This window comes from Polyodon spathula, chromosome 10, assembly GCF_017654505.1.
Source record: "Polyodon spathula isolate WHYD16114869_AA chromosome 10, ASM1765450v1, whole genome shotgun sequence".
Taxonomy (NCBI): Eukaryota; Metazoa; Chordata; class Actinopteri; order Acipenseriformes; family Polyodontidae; genus Polyodon; species Polyodon spathula.
The window spans coordinates 8923040-8943235 of record NC_054543.1 but is presented as its reverse complement, the minus strand read 5'-3'; the positions used below and the strand labels follow the sequence as shown (position 1 = coordinate 8943235).

The 20196-nt window shown below is 36.9% G+C and overlaps 1 protein-coding gene across 1 annotated transcript in view; it reads left to right on the top strand.

Annotated features, from left to right (window-relative positions):
- Positions 1-1670: 1670 nt before the first annotated feature.
- The window catches only part of LOC121321515 (inactive heparanase-2-like), a 74069-nt gene continuing 55543 nt past the window's right edge, over positions 1671-20196 (top strand). Inside the window, exons 1-3 of the mRNA XM_041260499.1 lie at positions 1671-2312; positions 7979-8136; positions 9807-9968. Of these exons, the coding sequence (XP_041116433.1) occupies positions 2044-2312; positions 7979-8136; positions 9807-9968 (589 nt within the window). The 5' untranslated portion in view covers positions 1671-2043. The remainder of the gene's footprint in view (positions 2313-7978; positions 8137-9806; positions 9969-20196) is intronic.

Sequence of the window (20196 nt, the reverse complement as noted above, 5' to 3'; positions counted from 1 at the left end):
CTAACACATCCACTACTGCATTTTCACTACTTTGTGAGACACAGCATTTTTGATATAGCGTGACAGTATAGGCTGCAAAATATTTGTTGTAAAAAAAGTGGTCCTCGTGTTATAACTCCTATACGCACTTCGATTTTCTTTTTGGTAACACTGCGATATGTTGTGTGTGTGGGGGGGGGGGGGGGGGGGGGGGGGGGGTTGTTACATTTATTTAAAAAAATACTGTTGCAATAATTTGTTTGTTAACTGAATACAGAGTCGTGATTCATGCTTCTGAGCTGTTTTGTTCCGTAGACTTTCTACAAAAAAAGAGGACAGTATCATCACTGATATTAACACAAGTTTGATTGTTTAAGTGTAAGAACTAAATCCAGACCCTGTGGAACAGCTTATACCTTCTCAGACCTTCTGCATGTACTTACAATGTGTTATAATCAACTTTTTATTACCAACCATTTATCCATTTTCTAATACAACTCTCTATCCCTGTTCAAATTTCATATCGTTTCCAAACGTTACATTCAAAATGTGAGAAATAAAATATTGAGGTGTATGATCTGCTATTAACCTGGCAATTTCTCTTTTGAATTATTTTCACTGTGATTGAGGGCAGTTACAAATAATTAAAGAGCATTTAAACTAAACCTCTTAAAAAAAAACAAGAGACACTTAACAAGATAAACGTATACAAATGTAGCGTGTGTGTTTATTACCTTAACATGCAACATAACTTATTTATATACATATCTTGTTCATTAAAGGTGAAACGTGAACTTTGGCTCTATCTTCCTGGAATCAGCTTCCAAATATTGCACGGTGTTTATTTGAATGTATTTTTTCTCCCTCCAGAGATTAATAGAAAACGTTCTTAGCCCCACAGCAATTGTTTTCAATTACTTCCAGTTGATTTCCATTTTCTCGGTGATGTTGTATGTTAACCCAGTAAAACTACAGGCTACTGAGTAAACCACGAGGCAGCGTACTTCATTAGAGAATTATTATTATCTTACATAAAAAAAGAGGAGGGAGTAATCTTATTTTTGCAACAGAATCGGGTGGCGTATTATTCATGATTGCTAAATAGGACCACGAAGGTCTGATATATCATACATACAATTATGGTTATTTTTCGATTGTGGTCCGATACTCATTTGTGGTGCTGTCCCTCTTTGCGCATGACAGTAATGTAATCTGTTCATAATGTGTCAACCGGGTAGTATTATTATTATTATTATCTATGTCCTGAAGCAGCGACAACACATATTGCATTTAGTCCAATAAACATATAGGTGTTAGTATTTTTTAAAGGGATTTAGCCTGTTTCACAAATACTTCAAGGTCCACAGTTTATCTGTTCAGTAACAATCAGTGTTTTTTTTTTTTTTTTTTTTCTAAACTAAACAAACAGAAGCAAGATGCACACACAGCCCAAATTGCATTAGGCCAAATAAAAGGTAAATAGTTTTAGAAAAAACTTGTTTATTGTAGTATGCACGTTATAAATTATAGATATTCTTAATTAGAATTATATAAGAGGTAATGTTTTTTTTCTGATAAGTCTTGTTTGTTTTCATAATGTTTTTTTTTTTGTTTTGTTTGTTTTTTTAAATAATATGTTATTAGTTAATGGGCATGTTATATGGGTCCTTCCTTAAGTTTTGTAATATTGTGTTGTCTATTTAAACCTATTTAGATCTTTATAGCTTCCACGACGCTTAATTTACAAGAGTACTCCCCACGGGGTTAAATGAGAACCACCTTACCTTTAAGACTAACGAGTGAAAAAGACTCTTGCTCCTCTTAAAGAGGCGGTGCTGGGAAATATCTGCTCTTGGCACAAGTTCCTGGGAAGGCTGTCCAGGGGCGTGAATTCCCTCCACCAGCTCCAAAACATTGGGGGGAAAGGGGAGAGAGACAGAGGAAGAGAGAAACAGATATCTGCACTCAATGAGAAGGACGACTGGTCCCAAGGAAGATCCTCTAGAAAAGTATTTTTTAAACTGCAGCCGGATTTTCAGTCGAGGTGCTCCTCCCGTTGTTTAAATGATGACGATGCCCCAGCATTGCCGCTCCCCTATCCTCGCCTCTTCGCTCTGGTTGGCATCCGTTGCTATGATGGTGCAGCCCGCGGAATCCTCAGCAGGTAACTACAGGAGACCGGTCCCGGGGGGGAAAGCTCAAGGGTTCACGGAAAGGACGCTTATTCTCCTTGACGTGAACACTAGGAGTCCCATTAAGACTCTGAATGCAAACTTCCTTTCCCTGCAATTGGACCCTTCTGTCATTCATGACGGCTGGCTCGACTTCTTAAGGTAAGCAAATCTAAATAGACTGGCATCCTAAGAGGGGTCTTATATCCAAATTGCTTTTTTTTTTTCTAATGGACAAATACATGTAAGGTTTCATCATTATGGCAAATGCAATGTGCTCTTAGTTAAGCAGGCTGTATGTCAGCTGTATGAAATATGCCATATTTCATTATATAAGGCAGATAAAGAAGACACGTCGCAAAAAGGGAGAGGACAACAGACTCAAAGACATTACACAACCCAGGGGTATCATTATAACAGGCCCAAAAAACATCACATTGCATTTTTTATGAGACGTAAAACTGAGGTCCTATTGGAAGTGATCCTGCTCATAGTTCACCACCAAGTCTCTGTAAATTGCTTTGAATAAAAACGTCTGGTAAATTACTAAATGATAGTAATTATGATGATGATGATGATGATGAATATGATGATGATGATGATGTCTGGACGCCTTTTGGTGTATTTATGAAATCTTTAGTTCTACTCAATGCAAGTCTAATTTGTTTTATAATACTGTGGAAGCTGACAGTGCTCAGACATTCCAAGAACTTGCAAGATCCAGCTAACCAGTAATGTGTACCAATTAGCTTTAAAGGAGGACCGTATAAAATTGAAAAGTCCGAAAATGTGTTATCAGTTTCCCAGTTTGCCAAATGAATAACTTGCTAACACTGCTGCTGAAAAATATGGGCTATTTTAGAAATCCCAGACCGTCCATAAAAACACTGGGCTGTACTTGACATACTTACTGAGCACTAGATTTTAAAAAATAATGTAACGGCCTACAATCGTCATAATTGTGTTTGTGGAACTGTTAGGCTACATGTGCTGATTTTGTTGAGAGCAACTCATCTCGTGTACCTCCGAAAGAAAAGCCTCCCCAAATGATGTTAAAACAAAACCTCCAGAAATCATGACCTGGAAGTGGATATTTGTAGTTGTCAGTTCTCATTTCAGTGCTTGGTCTCCTCGGGATGTCTAGCTTCCAGAACCGTGCAGTAAATACTTGGGAAAGGCCCGACGACTTCAAAAGGTTACACTGCAGTGCTTCTAAACGTCGTTTTGCTGATTTAACTATCCCAATTTAGGTAAATCGAGGGGCCAGGAGAGGGGTCTCAAATGGAACTCTATTTGGTTTTTTTTTTTTTTTTAAAAAAATGTAATTAACAGTGACAGGAAAAATTTGGATGCAGGATCATATTTTTCTATGCTGCTGCTTGGAATGTGATTTTTAACAGTGAGTATTTTTTTTTTATCTGTTCAATTATAATGAAACTATAACAAAACTAAGCTTTTAAAAATAAAAACAAACAAAACAATACGAAAACTTTATCAAGTTTTATGGTCGGGATGTGTGGTTTAAAAAAAAAAAAACTTTTGTAAATTAAAGACAGAATCGTATTTTGTCCATAATTAAATGCAACTTTTCAAAAGTCATTTCTGTTTAGGGAAAATAGTTGTAGTTTTATTGGGACGTTTTTTCTCCAAAGGAAAACAGTCCGCTGCAGTTTTTGTAGGGCTGTTTTTATTTATCTTTGTTTACTGAATCAGAGGTTTGATTTGCTAGTTCATTTTTAACATGAAGAAAACTGACTTAGGCTCGTGTTTTTCTTTTTTTCTCAGAACCTTGTGTTTGCTAAATTCAAGATAAACTGCATACACTTTCTCGTGTTTTTGTTTTCTTCTTTCATTTTTAATGGTTTGTACGGTTTCAAAACGTGTTTACAAATCAGTAATGTTTTTTTTTTTTTTTTTTTTTTTTTTTTTTTTTTTGGTATGGGCATTTCTGATTATAACATAACTGAACAACAGCAAACCTATCTGCGTGTATCTTCAAAGATCTTATAACACCACAACTATTTTGCATCACCCCTGATTTTCCTTCATAAAGTCGAACGAAATCTGCTGAATAATGTTACAATAACATATTGAATTACATACCGCTTTTAGTTTTCCATGAACTTAAAGAAAAACTGACTGAAAATTGTGACATTTAGAAATCTAACATGAAATAATGTACTTGGCTTCCGGTAGACGTTTACAATATAATTTTGCAGTTTCTATGATTTTATGGTGTTAAATAAAAATTCTAAAAATTCCTAAAATTCTGACAATTATGCAAAACATTTGGCCATATAATGTAATAATTATTAAAACATATAACATGAAATAATATGGGCTTCCGGTACCGTTACATACAATATAATTTTTGCAGTTTCTATGATTTTATGGTGTTAAATAAAAATTCTAAAAATTCCTAAATTCTAAGTGATGCAAAACTTGGCCATAGCAGTACATACTATATTAACATTACCATATATGTTACTACTTATGACTACTAATATAATAATAATAATAATAATAATAATAATAATAATAATAATAATGTAGCGTGATTGATAGCATTCGATAAGAGATAACTTTGAAATAAAAATACGAACCATGAGCATATGTTTTAAAATTTAGTTTTTAAAAATTTAACAACAAAAAATGCACATCTGACAAGACAGCTGCTGCTAGCAGTGTATAACAACTGAAAAGGAGGCATACGTGAGCTACCTTGTTGCATGACGTTGTCGAGCTGTTTCCTGTTTACTGATGATGAAGTGGAGTCTGCAGCTGCCAAAAAGTTAAGGGAGGAGCGTGTGGCACGGTATGAAGCAAAGAAATAAAAACAAAAAAAACAAAAAAAAACAAAAACAAAAACAAAAAAAAAAAAAAAAAAAAAAACGCTCTAATTGCGAAATCCTCCATCCTGCTTGACGTGAAGCCGTGGGATGATGAGAATGACCTGGCGAAACTGAAAGCGTGTGTCCGGACCATGCAGATGGACGGCCTGCTTTGGGGGTCCTCCAAACTGGTTCCAGTTGGCTATGGCATCAAGAAGGTGCAGATCCAGCGTGTGGTTGAAGATGACAGAGTGGGTGTAGACCAGCTGGAAGAACCTTGTAGAGACCATGGATGTAGATACCTTCAACAAGATCTTAACAAACTGAATGACATCATTGTACGGACAATAAAGCACTTTCAATGTATGTAAAAGTTAATATATATATATATATATAGATATATATCTAATATATATATATATATATATATATATATATATATATATATATATATATATATATATATATATATATAGCATATAAGCAATAAAACATCTTGTGGAAAGTAGTAACAGTTACTATTTTACTATTTTACCAGCCCAGTTCCATGTACAGTGAAACATGCATTATGTTTTAAAGCAGGGCTTTCCAAACTGTTTTACATAAGGGCCACCTGTTCAGCTACATTAGGCACTGTGGCCTAAGCACTCTTTATAAAAATGACAGAAGAAAAGCATTTTAAACACCTGTAAAACACTCTTAAATAATACAAAATTTAAAAAACACGCCCTAATCTAAATTGTTATTTTTTAAAAATCTTATTATTTGTTTTTTCTTTTGCATTGTATTGTTGCTTTTCTTTATTATATACTGTATATATACTTGTAGCCAAAAGTTTTCAATGGAAATGTAGAATTTCTAGAAATTTCTCAAAAACAAAGAATTTTAAGAAAAATCTTTTGTAGCAAAAGTTTTGCTTTTGTGGATGAAGACAAAAGTTACAAGATATAGATGTCTACAATTATTGATTTCAGCATTTGTTAAATTTTTTTTTGTGTGCAAAACTCCAAAAATGATCATTCAAAAGTATTCATACCCTTTGATGCTATGATAGTATTGTCTACAAGGTGCTAAAAATTTCAATATGATAATGCAGAACCTAATTCTAGAAAAGTCTAGAAAATGCTGGATTGAAGGTGAACATTCTTAGAGAATGTGAAAGGATTGGGCATAGGATGATTGCTGTCATTACCAATAAATAAATATGGGAAAACGTAAAGAGCTATCTGAAGACCTTAGGCAGAAAGTAATTTATTGTCCTTAAGCTGGAGAAGGATACAAGAAGATTTCCAAGCAATTGAGTATCCCAATTGCAACAATTATTTCTGTTATCAAGAAGTACAAGGCTCATGGTACTGTCACAACACTCCCTGTCTGGAAGAAAGAAGGCTCTTTCACCAAGAACAAGTGGAAGAATTGTGAGGAAGGTTAATAACAATCCAAGATTGACTGCCAAAGATATTCAAAGTGAACTGGCAGCAAGTGGGTCTGGGGTTTCCATTTCAGCCATAGGTTGAGTATTGCATGGTGAAGGTCTCAATGGTCGAAGGCCAAGGAAAACCGTATTACTTCAATTTGGCGCCACAACGTTTATTGTAAATTGATGAAAATGACTGTGGCGCTTATATGAGGGCAACCTTTATTAATAATACTATGATTTTCAAACGCTGCAATATTTCATTACATGATTTATGACATTTTAGAACTACAGCGGTTGCTTATTTTCTGCAATACGGTAGCCTACGTGTATGTAGCAGTGTGTGTGGCTAACCTACTTTGACTAGAGTACATTTATCGGTGACAGTTACCGAGAGCCTATTGTGGGAGTTGGAAGGTTAGGGGAGTTCTGTACCAGCGAATCAGGAGTGTGTATTGGTTGTTAAGGGGCGGGACAATGCTGGTGTGGCAGTTAAATCCAAGAGTGTGACGTAGATGTTTTGCTACACCCAAAGTTACCTCCGAATATGTTTAATTTCTGTAAAAACTACAATATATCCTACTCGGTTATTTTTTTTTTCACTTACTGTAACTTGCTTGTTTGCAATTTCTCTGTAAGAGAAACCGAAACTAAATCTTCTCATAGACAGTAACCACATTGTTTTTATTTGTACGGGAATTACAATGAACTAAAAACAAAACAACAAAACCACCTTGAAGAACTTCAGATGGACTGCAGTTCTGTACAGAATTTATCTTGCGTTTTCTTTCAGAACTGTGTCTCTTCAGGGGCGTTTTACACACACACACACACACACACACACACACACACACACACACACACACACACACACACACACACACACACATATATATATATAAACAATACATAGAAAGCAGTTTCTCCCGCGGCCCTCTCGGGACTGCCTCATGGTCCACCTCAGGCCCGTAGCCCACAGTTTGGGAACTGTTGCGTTAAAGAACCCTTTTTGAGTCTCCGTATTACATTGGATACATGCAGCCGGAGCCTCGAGCATAGAAACCATTGACGGTAGTAACCATTGGAAATAGGAAAGTGAGTATATACCTACATGGAGAGCTGACAAAATCTGGTCCTGATCTGAACCCTTCCCTACCAGGTGAATCTAAGTATCACAGTTCTTTCTCTACTAAAAACAACATATTCCCATATTGGTTTAACTAGTACATAATGAGCTGTGAATAGCTTATTGTTACACTTTGCAAGTGGAAGAATGAAAATATTTTTTCTACCTCTTTTCAACTGTGTTGTGTTTTTAGAAGTCCATATCTTTTGACCCTGGGAGTGACTGACCAAACTCGATCAGTGTCAGCAGGGTAACCAAACGCAGGCAGCATCCCCTGTTTAAATAGAGCCTGGCTTTCTCGTTCCTAGGGATGATTTCCCTTGGCGCTAACACAACTCTAGCAATGCATGCCTGTGTAAACTCCAGACAGGCTCGCTCTGCCCTGTGTTTAAGTGAACTCTGGCAGCAGGACTGCATTAGTAATCTGTTGCGCTTTGTCTGTCTCTCCGTGCAGTTCCAAGCGATTGGTGACGTTGGCAAGGGGTCTTGCCCCAGCCTATCTGAGGTTTGGGGGGAAAAGGACAGACTTTCTTTACTTCCACAACCTAAAGAATCTGGCCAAGCATAGAGGAGGCCCGGGGCCAGACTACTACCTGAAGAACTATGAAGATGGTAAGAGCACGCTTTGGGAATGACAAAAAATCCCATTACACTTTCCCTTCTACAGGAAGTCATAGCCAATTAATAGCTCACTAGATTTAAATATAAACAATACTATGTCAGCCACAATGCCTTCTGTCCCTCACTTCTGACTAGGCCGCCACACTACCTTGTATAGATAAGTAATTGACGGTCTGCTTTTTGACTAAGCTGGAAGGCTGTCTCTCCCAGCAAAGCTGAAACCTTATTCCAATAATTATGGGGTGTAGGCTGGTCCATTGACTGGATGAAGCTCAGGGCATCTTGTTACAGTTCACACTAAGTTGTGTGTTATTGTATTTCAGTGAGGCTTTTTGCTGATGATCGTTATTTTTTTTTTTTTTAAATTGCATCCCTTTTTTTCTGGCTGTGCATAGACCATATTAGTTATCCTCTCAATCCCTTTTGTTCAGCACAGTGAAGTAGTGCAAGCTGCACAGCCGGCTGCGAGAACCCGAGTGCACCAAACTGTTATTGAGCAATGGAAGAAGGAATCCCATTTATTAACTGCAGCTCTGTCGCTTTTTGTCTTTTAGGTGGGATTCTTGTATCTCTTGTATTCCCTCTAAATAAGTTAAATATTTATCATGTGAACAAAGGGACACACACATCAAAGATTTTGCAGTTTGATTTATTTTATGCATAAAGTATTCCACATGTTTGTGTTTTCAAATAAAAGCCTGTATTCACAAAGTATTTACCATCATGCAAAGTTTGTACCGTTTTTAGCAAACTGCTACTGTTACCGAACATATTATTATTAGTTGTAGGAATGCTTCACGAATTTGGGTAAAAATCTTTTGAGCCAGAGTCGAACCAGTGACCTAAGATTACCACGTAGCCACTACAGTCCTCCACACTACCAACTGAGCTATCGAAGGCTTCAGAAATTAGGTTTGTTTTTTTCAGTATAATGTAGCGATCTCGGTTCCCGCAGGCAGACGCATCACACAGGGCGAGGCAATCCACACACAGGTGGAGGCCGGGTGCGAACCCCAGACCTCTTGTACTAAAGCATAGTGCTGATACCGCTGTACAAAACTACCATAGTGGTAGTAGTATAATATAATAATAAATAATAATAATAATAATAATAATAATAATAATAATGTAATCTGTGCTGTTTGCTTTCCTCATGCTAGATTGAGGAAAGGAAAACATGCACGTTTTTGTCTCCTGTCCCATTGCTGGGGTAGGGAAGCTGTAATGCAGTCCTTAGACAGGTTCGTTCCCAAATAAAACCCTGTGCTTGTGTGGCTGTGGAGGAAACAGTTTCCTGTGAGGGATTTTGCCCATTGCAGAGCAAAACAGGACTGGATCCTCTTATTATATCTGCTGTTTTGTAAGGAAAGGTATGTGGTGCAAACTGGCTAATGACAGCAGACATAAACCAGTAAAACCTAAGAGATTGACCAGATTACCGTAACACATGCACTAACTAGAGCTGGAAGAACTAAAAAAAAATATTTTCTTGAAAAACTAACAATACAGTATGTCATGAAAACATTTGCAATTTTCAAACATAACACATTTCTAAGGCTGCTACCTCCCTCTTCAGCTCTGGTTAAAGGTCACACTGCTTTTAATTTAGCTATGTCCCAAGACTGCCCTGTCCCTCATGTCGTGCCTCTGTCTGCCTATAGATATTGTGCGAAGTGACATTGCCCTGGACAAGCAGAAGGGCTGCAAGCTGGCCAGTCACCCAGACATCATGCTGGAACTGCAGAGAGAGAAGGCTGCACAGATGCAGCTGGTCCTGCTCAAAGAGCAATTCTCCAACATCTACAGCAACATCACAATAACAGGTAGGAGACTTTACATATGGGTGATTACTGCAGCATGTACAAGACGTGTTTAGCTTATAGAACTACAGTAGTCCAATATATAAGGAATCTGTGCAATATTTCATATAAGTGAATAGTTCTTGACATTTTGGTCTTTGCTTTAAAAATATTTATGTTATAGGAAAATACTGGACCCTTGACCCGTATGTTTTGTTTTGTATGAAATTAAAACAATGTGTGTAGGTTGATTAAACCAAGGTGTATAGGTTAATTAAGCCAAGGTGTATAGGTAGTTTAATCATTTGGGGTGGTGTGCTGCTTGCATAGAAAGCTTCCCATCTATGTGTTTTTCTTGGTTTAGCTCTCCAACCCCCCCCCCCCCCCCCCCACACACTTTCTACATGAAGCCTAGCTCAGACTAACCACTCAGCACCCTCAGTGCCCCAGGTTTGTACCTGCATGTAACACTAGCCATTACCAGTTCATGCATCTAGACTAAACTGTATGTTCGCATTAGGATCACTGTCACATCACTCACTGGCTTGGGACAGGCAGGAGCACAGAAGGAAGAAAAGCCTGTACAGTTACAAAACAGGGTGCATATAAGAACAGGTTTCATATGGAGTGAGTTTTGTAGGAGCTTCAGAAACCCATGCAGTTCAATTTGTAGAGGGAGATTTGTCTGAACATTTTGAACAGACCCGCTTGGAGCATTTGTAAACTGGATAAAGGTTCTTATTCATGAGATGTGTTTGTTTGTTTTTTGTATAAAATCGTGCACAGCAATTTCAAAGAGATGTTATCTACACAGTGCACTTCTGACTCAAAAGTAAAATTGTCATGCAATTCAAGCTTCTTTGTTTGTTTGGTTGAACTCTTGTTTGCTTAACTTTGGATCAGCTGTAACCAAACTTGCGTGTATCATGCAGGGATGGATTTGGCCTGATCTTCCCTTCATCTGGATGTTACTTCACGGAAGGTTGGGAGGTTAAGAGTACAAAATGAGGAAGAAAGAAAATTAAACAAAAGAAAATCCTAATCTGTTTTTTTAAGATGGGGGACCCCAATTGCACTGGGGTTTCCAAAACCCAGACAGTTGTTTTGAATTAAGATCTGAAAATAAATGAGGTTTACCACTCAAGTCTTGTAAAAACACAATTAAGTTTTGGCCCTACTCTATTTCACAAAGTCAAATTAGGTTATTTTGCTTGGCAAGGATTGGCTGTCTCTAATTATTTCTCTCCCATTTGACTAACCATAGAGCAGTAGGCTTACAAGACCAATGTTTTTAGTTAGAGCAGGACTAGGTAATCCCACAGATTCTTGGATATTTCTTAACTTTGCCCCCTCAAAGTTACCAACAGGTAACCCTAAATAGCACATACATGTGGATAATAGGATAGGTAGATCTGGGATGTTGTTACTGGTCGACGAATTCCCTTAAACAGGATGTTAGACTTCTTATCTTTGGACAGACTAGTGTCTAGCAGAGAGAAAGTACTGCAGGTCTGTAATTAAGCAATATTGAGCTGGATTTCGCACTGAAAATGTAGACTGTGCTCTGAGCAGTTGAATAAAAATTAGAAAGGGGCAATAAAATGTTGTTTAAAATATATATATATAACTCAGTTAACCCAAGCAGTCTGTCTGGTGGAATTCATGCTGTAACTCATGCTCTGAAGCATGTTTGTTTATGCGTGTGTGGGTGCTTGTGCTTCAGAGAGTGCACATGTTGGTGTGTGCGTGTGTAATCGGGTGGATGAGGAACACGAAGGTACCACGAAGAGTTTGACATCTGTGTGTTATCAAAATCCTCTACTACAGAGGATTAAGTAAAGCACCATGTTGTGCAGAACATATTTTTGCTTTTGTTGGAAACTGTAGTGGATTCGTCACAGATCTCTAATTGCTTTCCGATAGCTAGATCTGATTTTAAATTATTTTACTACGTAGCTTGGTGTCGGCAATATGGGGTGCCATGATTTTCCAGATTTAACTTAAATCTTGTATCTTTCTCCCAGATTTATAAATGTTGTTAAAATAAATAAATATTTTTTGAATGCGTACATTCAGATATAATTTATAAATCTACCTACAAGATTTAACATTTAACTAAATATTAAATCTCTTAACAAGTTTACATTTAACTAAATATTTAACTGGTCAGCTAAATCTGGAATTTGTATCATACTTGTTGCACTGGCAGGAAATAACCTTCTTGACCCTTTCAAGGAAAAAGGAAAGAAAAAACAAACTTTTTAAATGAAGGTTGGCAGTTTTTGATCAGGTGTGTTACGAAGTGCCCGCCCCTGTGTGTATTTTCTGTTATATGTTGCGTGTTGTGTGTTTAGTGTTGGTGTATAGTCATTGGTACATGGGATATAAACGGGTCTGTGTAACACAAGTGTTTAAAATGTATATTTGTATTTAGGCACGAGGATTGCACAGCACTTCACGTGCAAGGAAAATGTAATTATGAGCACGGGGAATTGGACTTTATTAATTCACGTGCAGTTTTACTGCGACTCCAATTGAATGATTGATTAGCAGTCGAGTCTCACATACTCGGGGTTGTGTGTTCGGTGAGTGGAGAACGGGATTGGAGATGGAAGTAAAGAGAATAAAACTAATAATAAAGTAAAGTAAAAGAAGCTCACCGTGTTTTGTTTGGTCCGTTTTGTTTGTCTGTTTATTTTGGCGAATGTGCCGTGTCCTGTTTTTCTGTATTGTTACAGCCGTTTATTTTCTGTCTGTTTGTTTATTTATTAAATGCTGAAGAAAACATTCGCTCAGCTCCACCAAACTCCACCTCTCTCTTTTTGTTTATTTCCTGGCTATGGTCTGACGCCACCCACTCCGGCCGTCTTTGTGACAAGGTCCCATTGTTTTACAATAATTTCACCATGATGTAGCTCTTGCGACTGCAATACCCTTTCTTTCAGGAGCCTTGCAGAGTAGCACCTCAATCTAGGTAGCAGTTAAAGGACTGCACGCACAATTTGATACAAGAAGAAGATCCGTGACCAGCTAAACAACCATTGTAAACACAAACTTTTAAAAAATGCAACCAAATGTCATGTTATATTTCTATGTACAGCCTATTTATGGTGGATCATTGTCTCATGGTGCACAGAAAAAGCACAGAGTCCAGTACATGTAAGCCAGAAGATATTGTAGTCAAAGTCATTGGAAGCCTGTGAAGGTGGGAAAGAACAGGCGAGATAATATTGAAAGAATATTGCATTGATCAGGTTTTGAGGTGATAAAAACATGCAAAGAATAGCAATATTTTATTTTTTATTAAAATGAATTATGCTAATAGGAGCAGTGCACATAGATATGAATTATTTATACAAATAATTATAGTATAGTAAGTTACTAGCTGCTATACACATCATATGATTTTAAACTTAGTTCAGATATGTTATCCATGCCAGAAGGCATAGTGCTCAATGAATAGGTTTTGTTTCAGTGCCATAGTTCTAACACCACAGCCTGGGTGAACGGATGGGGAAATGCTATACAATTCCAACTCCAGCCTTGTTTGCTCAGAGCTTAGCGACCACTAATCACCTCATTATAATTGTTTGCAAGAGCTCTACAAAGCCAAAATGCTTCATAAAATGGTTCCATCCTGTTTGTCTGGGGCTCCTGCACTTCGGTTCATGTTGTTCAGACCCCCAGCTCTGAGTTCCGGACCCTTTGAGTTTCTTAGTTCTCTGTGCTTCTCAAGGAGACGTCTTTCTCAGCAGGAGACGGGTGTAATGGGAGCAGAGCTTTTCTGTTTCATGCATTTTTAGCACCTTCCCCTCTTAATAGGTCTGCACCTCCTTGTTATATTTTGTGTTTGTTTTTAAACTGCAGTGCTCCAGAATATAATTATTTGCACCTGCAGGTCTGCACTAATAATGATGTTTAATGCAGATTTATTCTTTTTTTTTATTTTTTAGCCAAACTAAAGTTTTAACATCAGAAACTTTTTATACAATTATTGAGCAAACCTGCAGTAGGTTTGTCTTTGCTGGTGTCTAAAAGGTCTTGAGTTATTGGCTGTGTGTATTTTTGTTGCCTTTTTTGTATTAAAAGCTCTTTAATATAAATACTTTTGTCATACAGATCCATAACAAATCCACAATAAAATAAGAAAAATCATAACTCACTTACAGTCTCCTTCACAGCTGATGATGTGTAATGTGGTGCCCCAGCATAATTTAAGGAGCAGGGCAGCAAACCTGCAGCTATGGAGGTTTTCAGAAAGACAACTGGCCCGATTCACAAAGCTTTAGTTCCAGCACAAACTTTGCACTGCCTTGTAAGCAAAATAAAACCATTTAAGTTGTGTGACTTACAAATTATAACTGGCAACAATTCCAAGTGTAATGTGCTTGCATCATCAGGCATAGTATATATTTTTCATTGAAACTTCAGTTGGGTTTTCTCCTGATATATTTGCATAGGATTGGCTGACTGTCTCTGTGTGAAAGACAAAGAAAAACAAAAAGCAGATAACTCTCATGTGTCTTAATCTTTAATGAGCCTAGCATAGCTGGGGCTTATATCAAAGCCAAATAAAAGACTTCCACAGGATCAACCCATCTTAAATACATGATCCTGGCTCAGAGTCCTGAGCACATTTTGAAGTCCTATCTATGCTCTAAAGCCATTTCATCCCTGCCACACTTGTGGACGTCAATAACAGCCACTCAACTGTTCATTGCATCTTTTCAAAGAAAATGCATTGGCACTATAGCAACCCAATAGCTTTTGATGAAGTGCATTGATAGAGGTAGCACAAGGGCAGGCACTACTACGAACTGATCCATGCTGCTAATTCAGAAGTAGTTTTGTTCCTCTTTAGATTAATACCCTAAACCACACAACTTGAAGTGGTTTCAGAGAGTTTGCCGTACATGTGCTGTCCTGAGCAAATATGTTGATGTTTCCAGTGTTCAAAGACATTTTCTGTCATCTAAGGGTTAGAAGTCACTCAATAGGAAATTATTTTGGTGTCAGTAATCTTGCCAATGCAAACACATACAGTCATTCACACACATACTAAACATAAATATGTAGTCCGAGACACAAATGGGTGAACACAGAAACACACCTGTATCAATAATCATATTATATAGACTTGATGTACAGGAATTAAAGTACATTTGTGCAAACAGCAGTGTTGTATTAAAATGTTATAGCATCTGCACACAAATACTGCACCCTAACATATGGGCACAGACAGACAGCAAAACAAAACATGCACAGAGATGCACAAACACACACAACTACACGTCCAATAAGCAGCAACACACGCACACCTACTCAGACAGTACTACACACGTGACACAGTGCATATACAGTAAGCTCTGAATGGATATGCGTTTCAAACAGATTGCTTGTTGCTTCCTGTGCAGAGAAACATGAGAGCCTCTATTTGGAAAGGTTTTTGGAGACATTAAAGAGACTAATATGCTTTTCATGTTGTATTTTGTTGTTGCAATCTTATCAAATTCTTCAGCTGTTTTGCTGCACATACCAACAGACAGACTATGAGAGGGTAAGCCAGGTCACCGTCTCCTACATTAGCATCTACATTTCAATACTGAACTGCCACAGGGAGCCCTATTCTTATCTAATGTCAGTATCAACACTGACATACATTGAGGAGGCTTATACATTATCATAACTGGAGTTGTTCTGTATGGTTTGCAATACATTCCCGGCCCTGAATAGATTTAATATCAAATATCCAAATCAAATAATTGTCATCTTCTTCTGATTGCATGGGTAATATTAATATTACTATATATTTTTCATGTGTACTTTTGAACCTGCCAGCATTTAAATCAGTGTTTCAGATGCAGAACATACCTGCCAAAGAAAGTCTGCCAAAATCCAATTTTGGTAAATTGTGCTGGGATGAAAATGGGAAAGGATCTAATTGAGGGATATTTGATAATGGATTGCATGTTTAAAAATAAAATAGGGATGACATTGTTCCTTATCTCATGGTTTTTCTTTGGATTATTATTATTTTTTTTAGTAATATCTGTTCGTGGATCCTAATTTAATAACTGAAGAAAATCAGGTTGTGAAATCTAATATATATTAAAAGAATATACCGACTTCTGTACATACTGTAAATATAGAGATAGATTCTGAGTTATCCCAAGTTTGATCTCAAGACAGGAGATTTCCCTAAGTGAAGCCAGACATACTCCACAAGCCAAGGTCACAGGGTAAAAACTGTTTAGAAATATCTTAAGCATTTTCAGTTTTCAACCTCAGTAAAGTGAGCATACACCTTGCTTCGGGCACCATTTAAAAGAAAAAAAAGCAGAGCTTAAAACCCTTGAATGCACATTATACTTAAAAAGCAACTGACAGTAGATTTAATTCATGAACTGGTGCAACACATGCGTGATGCGTGAACTATGATCCAGTCTATGGAATGAGGACAATTTATGTGTATCATAGTGGCCCTATTCAGCTTTAGTTGAGTTAGTAATAGCTGTGCGTTCTATACTGTATAGACACCTCTGGTGTGTCTTCAACAGTCTGTATATTACAGTATAAACATTCAGACCCAAATTGATTTTTACACTTAAACACGGAGATTGTAAAGTTTCTGTAATACAAGAAACAGCAGTGACTAAGCTGCACGGTTCTGAAATCATACATTACCTAAGGAATGTTGCAATGTAATCAGATTGATTTTTTTTTTTTTTTTTTTTAACTGCTTAATCAAAGTCTGTTTTATAATGTATTTATTTTTTAATTGATTGTATTGGGGTCACTGTCTGGAATTATGTGTTCTGTCTGTTTTATGCCACAAGTGATGTGGAATGAGCAAACAACTTCCTGAGTGAAGTTTAAAAGGTTGTTTCTTATGATTGGCAGAAACCTGCTAGAACTTAAATTCACAGGCAATCAAATACTGTAAATGTGAGTCGACTAAGTGTTTTCAGCACTGTAAAGATTCACAAAAGGCCTTTTGAACTATCAAGCTCCTACTATTACAGAATGGTAACTTTAATATATAATTTAGCAGAGTAAGAAATATTTATTTATAGTGGCAAACCATCAACTCAAATGTCACTCTCATGAATCACTGAGTCCACAATCACTGAAATCTCAGAAAACTGCACAGTAATATTATATGTTTATTGAGTTTACTCTGTTTCCCATCTATATTCAATAATCTAATCATACTTTAACACAGTAAACAGTATTAGGTGGTTGGCCAAGGCTCCAATCATCTTGCAGGTTGAGTTCAACCAGCCCTGTAGCACCAACAGCTCCCTACATTTACTTTTTGTACAACTAATATGTTTTCCACTTCCCAAGGCAAACCATGCCTCCTTCATTACAAGCAGACAATTTTTATTTTCCTAATTGACTCTCAGGCTGTCATGTGTTATTTATGAGCATGTTCTGGGAATGTGATTTTTTTTTTTCTTTTTCATGAATTGTAACAATTATGTTTATTAATAATAATAACCTTTGGGAGCCCCAGAGCTAGTGCCTTGAAAGGAGCTGAGGAAAGTAACCCAATGAGATGCATTGATGTGGAGATTTCACCTGGCAGATTGAGTGTTCCCAGCCATCTACTGGGTAAATCCCACCCCAGCTACCCAGTCCCCCATCCGGTCATCTCAGTCCTTTGAACTTGACAGAGCTGCTTGTACTTCGTAATTTAATACTAAGAGCCTCTATTTGGCAAATTGGGCTATTTATGTAAGTTATTGGTTTAATCATGTTTAACAATAGCAGTCTATACACAGAGGATATACTGCAGATTCCAAGGGTTTCTTTATTTTATATATATACAGTTTTTATTGCGTTTATCCAAAGTTCCATATATATTAGTTCAGTTAAACTGTGTAAAAAAAAAAACCAAACACCTGTATATTGAAGGTTCTCCCATTAAAATGATCATGTGTTCAGTATTGAAAATTAATTAAATAATTAAAAACAGTATACTCGTGGCTTTGTGAAACTAACATTAATTAAATGAAATTTTCCAACTACTGTATTCTAATTATTCTGGTTTGGATGGCATGCCTAAACATATCATAGAGAGCATACATGAGGGTTCTAAGTGGGAATTCCACCAGTAATCAAAGAGTGAAGATATAAACTCATTGGGACCAATTATTTATGTCTTTACCACGAGTGGTTTATGTAGTAATAAATGAAGTCATTTATTTTAGTTTGAGGACCAACCGTTGTTGTTGCTGAGGAGAGCTCTGAATTCAATGCATGTCGAAGCCATTATCGTGACGTGACTGTTACAAGCTGGATATTTAAATATGAAAAATTAAGAGCATTACATTGTCACGCTGTCTTTAAGAGACATGACACTGTGTGAGGCAGCTTGCTTAGGAGTTACTGCTGGGTATATGTCTTGTGAAGAATGGGTCTTTTCTGGGTAAAAATACATATTCACCTTAAATAATCAATCAATCGATCAATCTTTATTTTATATAGCTCCTTTCATAGTGGACCACCATCACAAAGCACTTTAAAAGATGCAGTAACAACAAGAAAATCCATAATACTTTAAACACAGAGAAATGCATAACACATGAGATACAGTTAAAAAAATAAAATAATGCACAATACATTAAATACACTGGAAAGTGCATCATGCATGATAGTAGCATAATACATGACATAGTACACTAAATACAGTGGAACATGCATCATACAAGATAGTGCATAATACATGACATAGTAGCAACACAGCAGGTGGGTCTTGAGAGTTGATTTAAAGCGAGTGACGGTGGGTGCATCACGCACCAAAGTTGGGAGATACATCCTGACACTATGGATACAGGTGCAGGAGTTTTTAAGACAAGGTGTCGCAGCTGTACTTGAAAACAAAATGACTACATTGTGCTTTCACACTGCCGTTACTTTATAAGAAAACACATGTGGTACAGCTCTGCCAAGCTTTCTAATATACTTACAATACTGATTTGGGGCAGTTTGGCGGTTGGCCTACTTTAGTATATAAATAATATTCTTTCATATAGCTTGTTGTGTGGTTGCAAAATCCTAGTGAAAGGCTGTGTGTAAAGTGGTTTTTTTCGGTTCTGTGACAGATTATATTACAAACAGGAAAATACTAACTTGCAGTCATCATTGCAAAAGAATTACCGTAATCATGCTGGGCATTAAAATAACTGCATTCTTTCTGAAAGAGTCAGAGACAGTGACAGCAGCAATTGTAGTCTGTTGTATACTGTTAGGGGATTAGGTATATATATATAGGCTATCAGTTTCTCCTTGATTCAAGTTCTGGCTTGAGGTTACTATAGGCAACCTTGCAAATGAGACATTCAAGTAATTAGTCAAAGCAACTTCTATAGAATGAACTGCAAGAGATTCTGTCAAAATCACTCAAAACTGTAAGTTGCATGCAAAACATACACAAAACCAAACTGTACTGGATGAAATCAAAGATATCTGTTATATAGTCACATACTTGCGTAGATTTGAACTCTGTATCATGGTTCACCTCTCTTAGGTAACTCTAATAAGCATTAACGTTATGTAATACTTGCATTAAATTTCCGTTTTATAGTTAGCATCTTCTTAGGTAAACCGTTAAGAACTTCTTAAGGCATCAAAACCAGGTTCTTCTGAGGAGCAATTTGAAGAACATGGCACAGCACTGACAGCTTTGCAGTCATTTTGAAGACAAGGAGCAGTGGTACAACTAAACAACTAGGCAGTCATTTTGAAGACAAGGAGCAGTGGTACAACTAAACAACTAGGCAGTCATTTTGAAGACAAGGAGCAGTGGTACAACTAAACAACTAGGCAGTCATTTTGAAGACAAGGAGCAGTGGTACAACTAAACAACTAGGCAGTCATTTTGAAGACACATTTTAATTGGTAAAATTATTTTTTATTGGACCTAAGGAGGCTAGAGAGAGTTTTGTTTTTGATTGGCTGGAGCTGACACTACTTTGAGGTGAATGTGTTAAGCACGGTCTCCTCTGTGTCTATGAATTTCACAATGATTTACTTAAAATCAGTGCTTGTGACTTTTTAAGGAAATAAAACAGGTCTTATTTAGTGTACCTTTCTTTTGACATGAAACACGTCAGTGTTCAATGCAGGCAGAGTTTTAATTTAGTTAATGTTAGCTGTTCTGAATGTTATCTTATTTATTACTGCCTTGTTGGATTCTGGATATCTCTATTTACTCTCAGTGTTTTCTTAATTCCTGTGGACTTCTGTA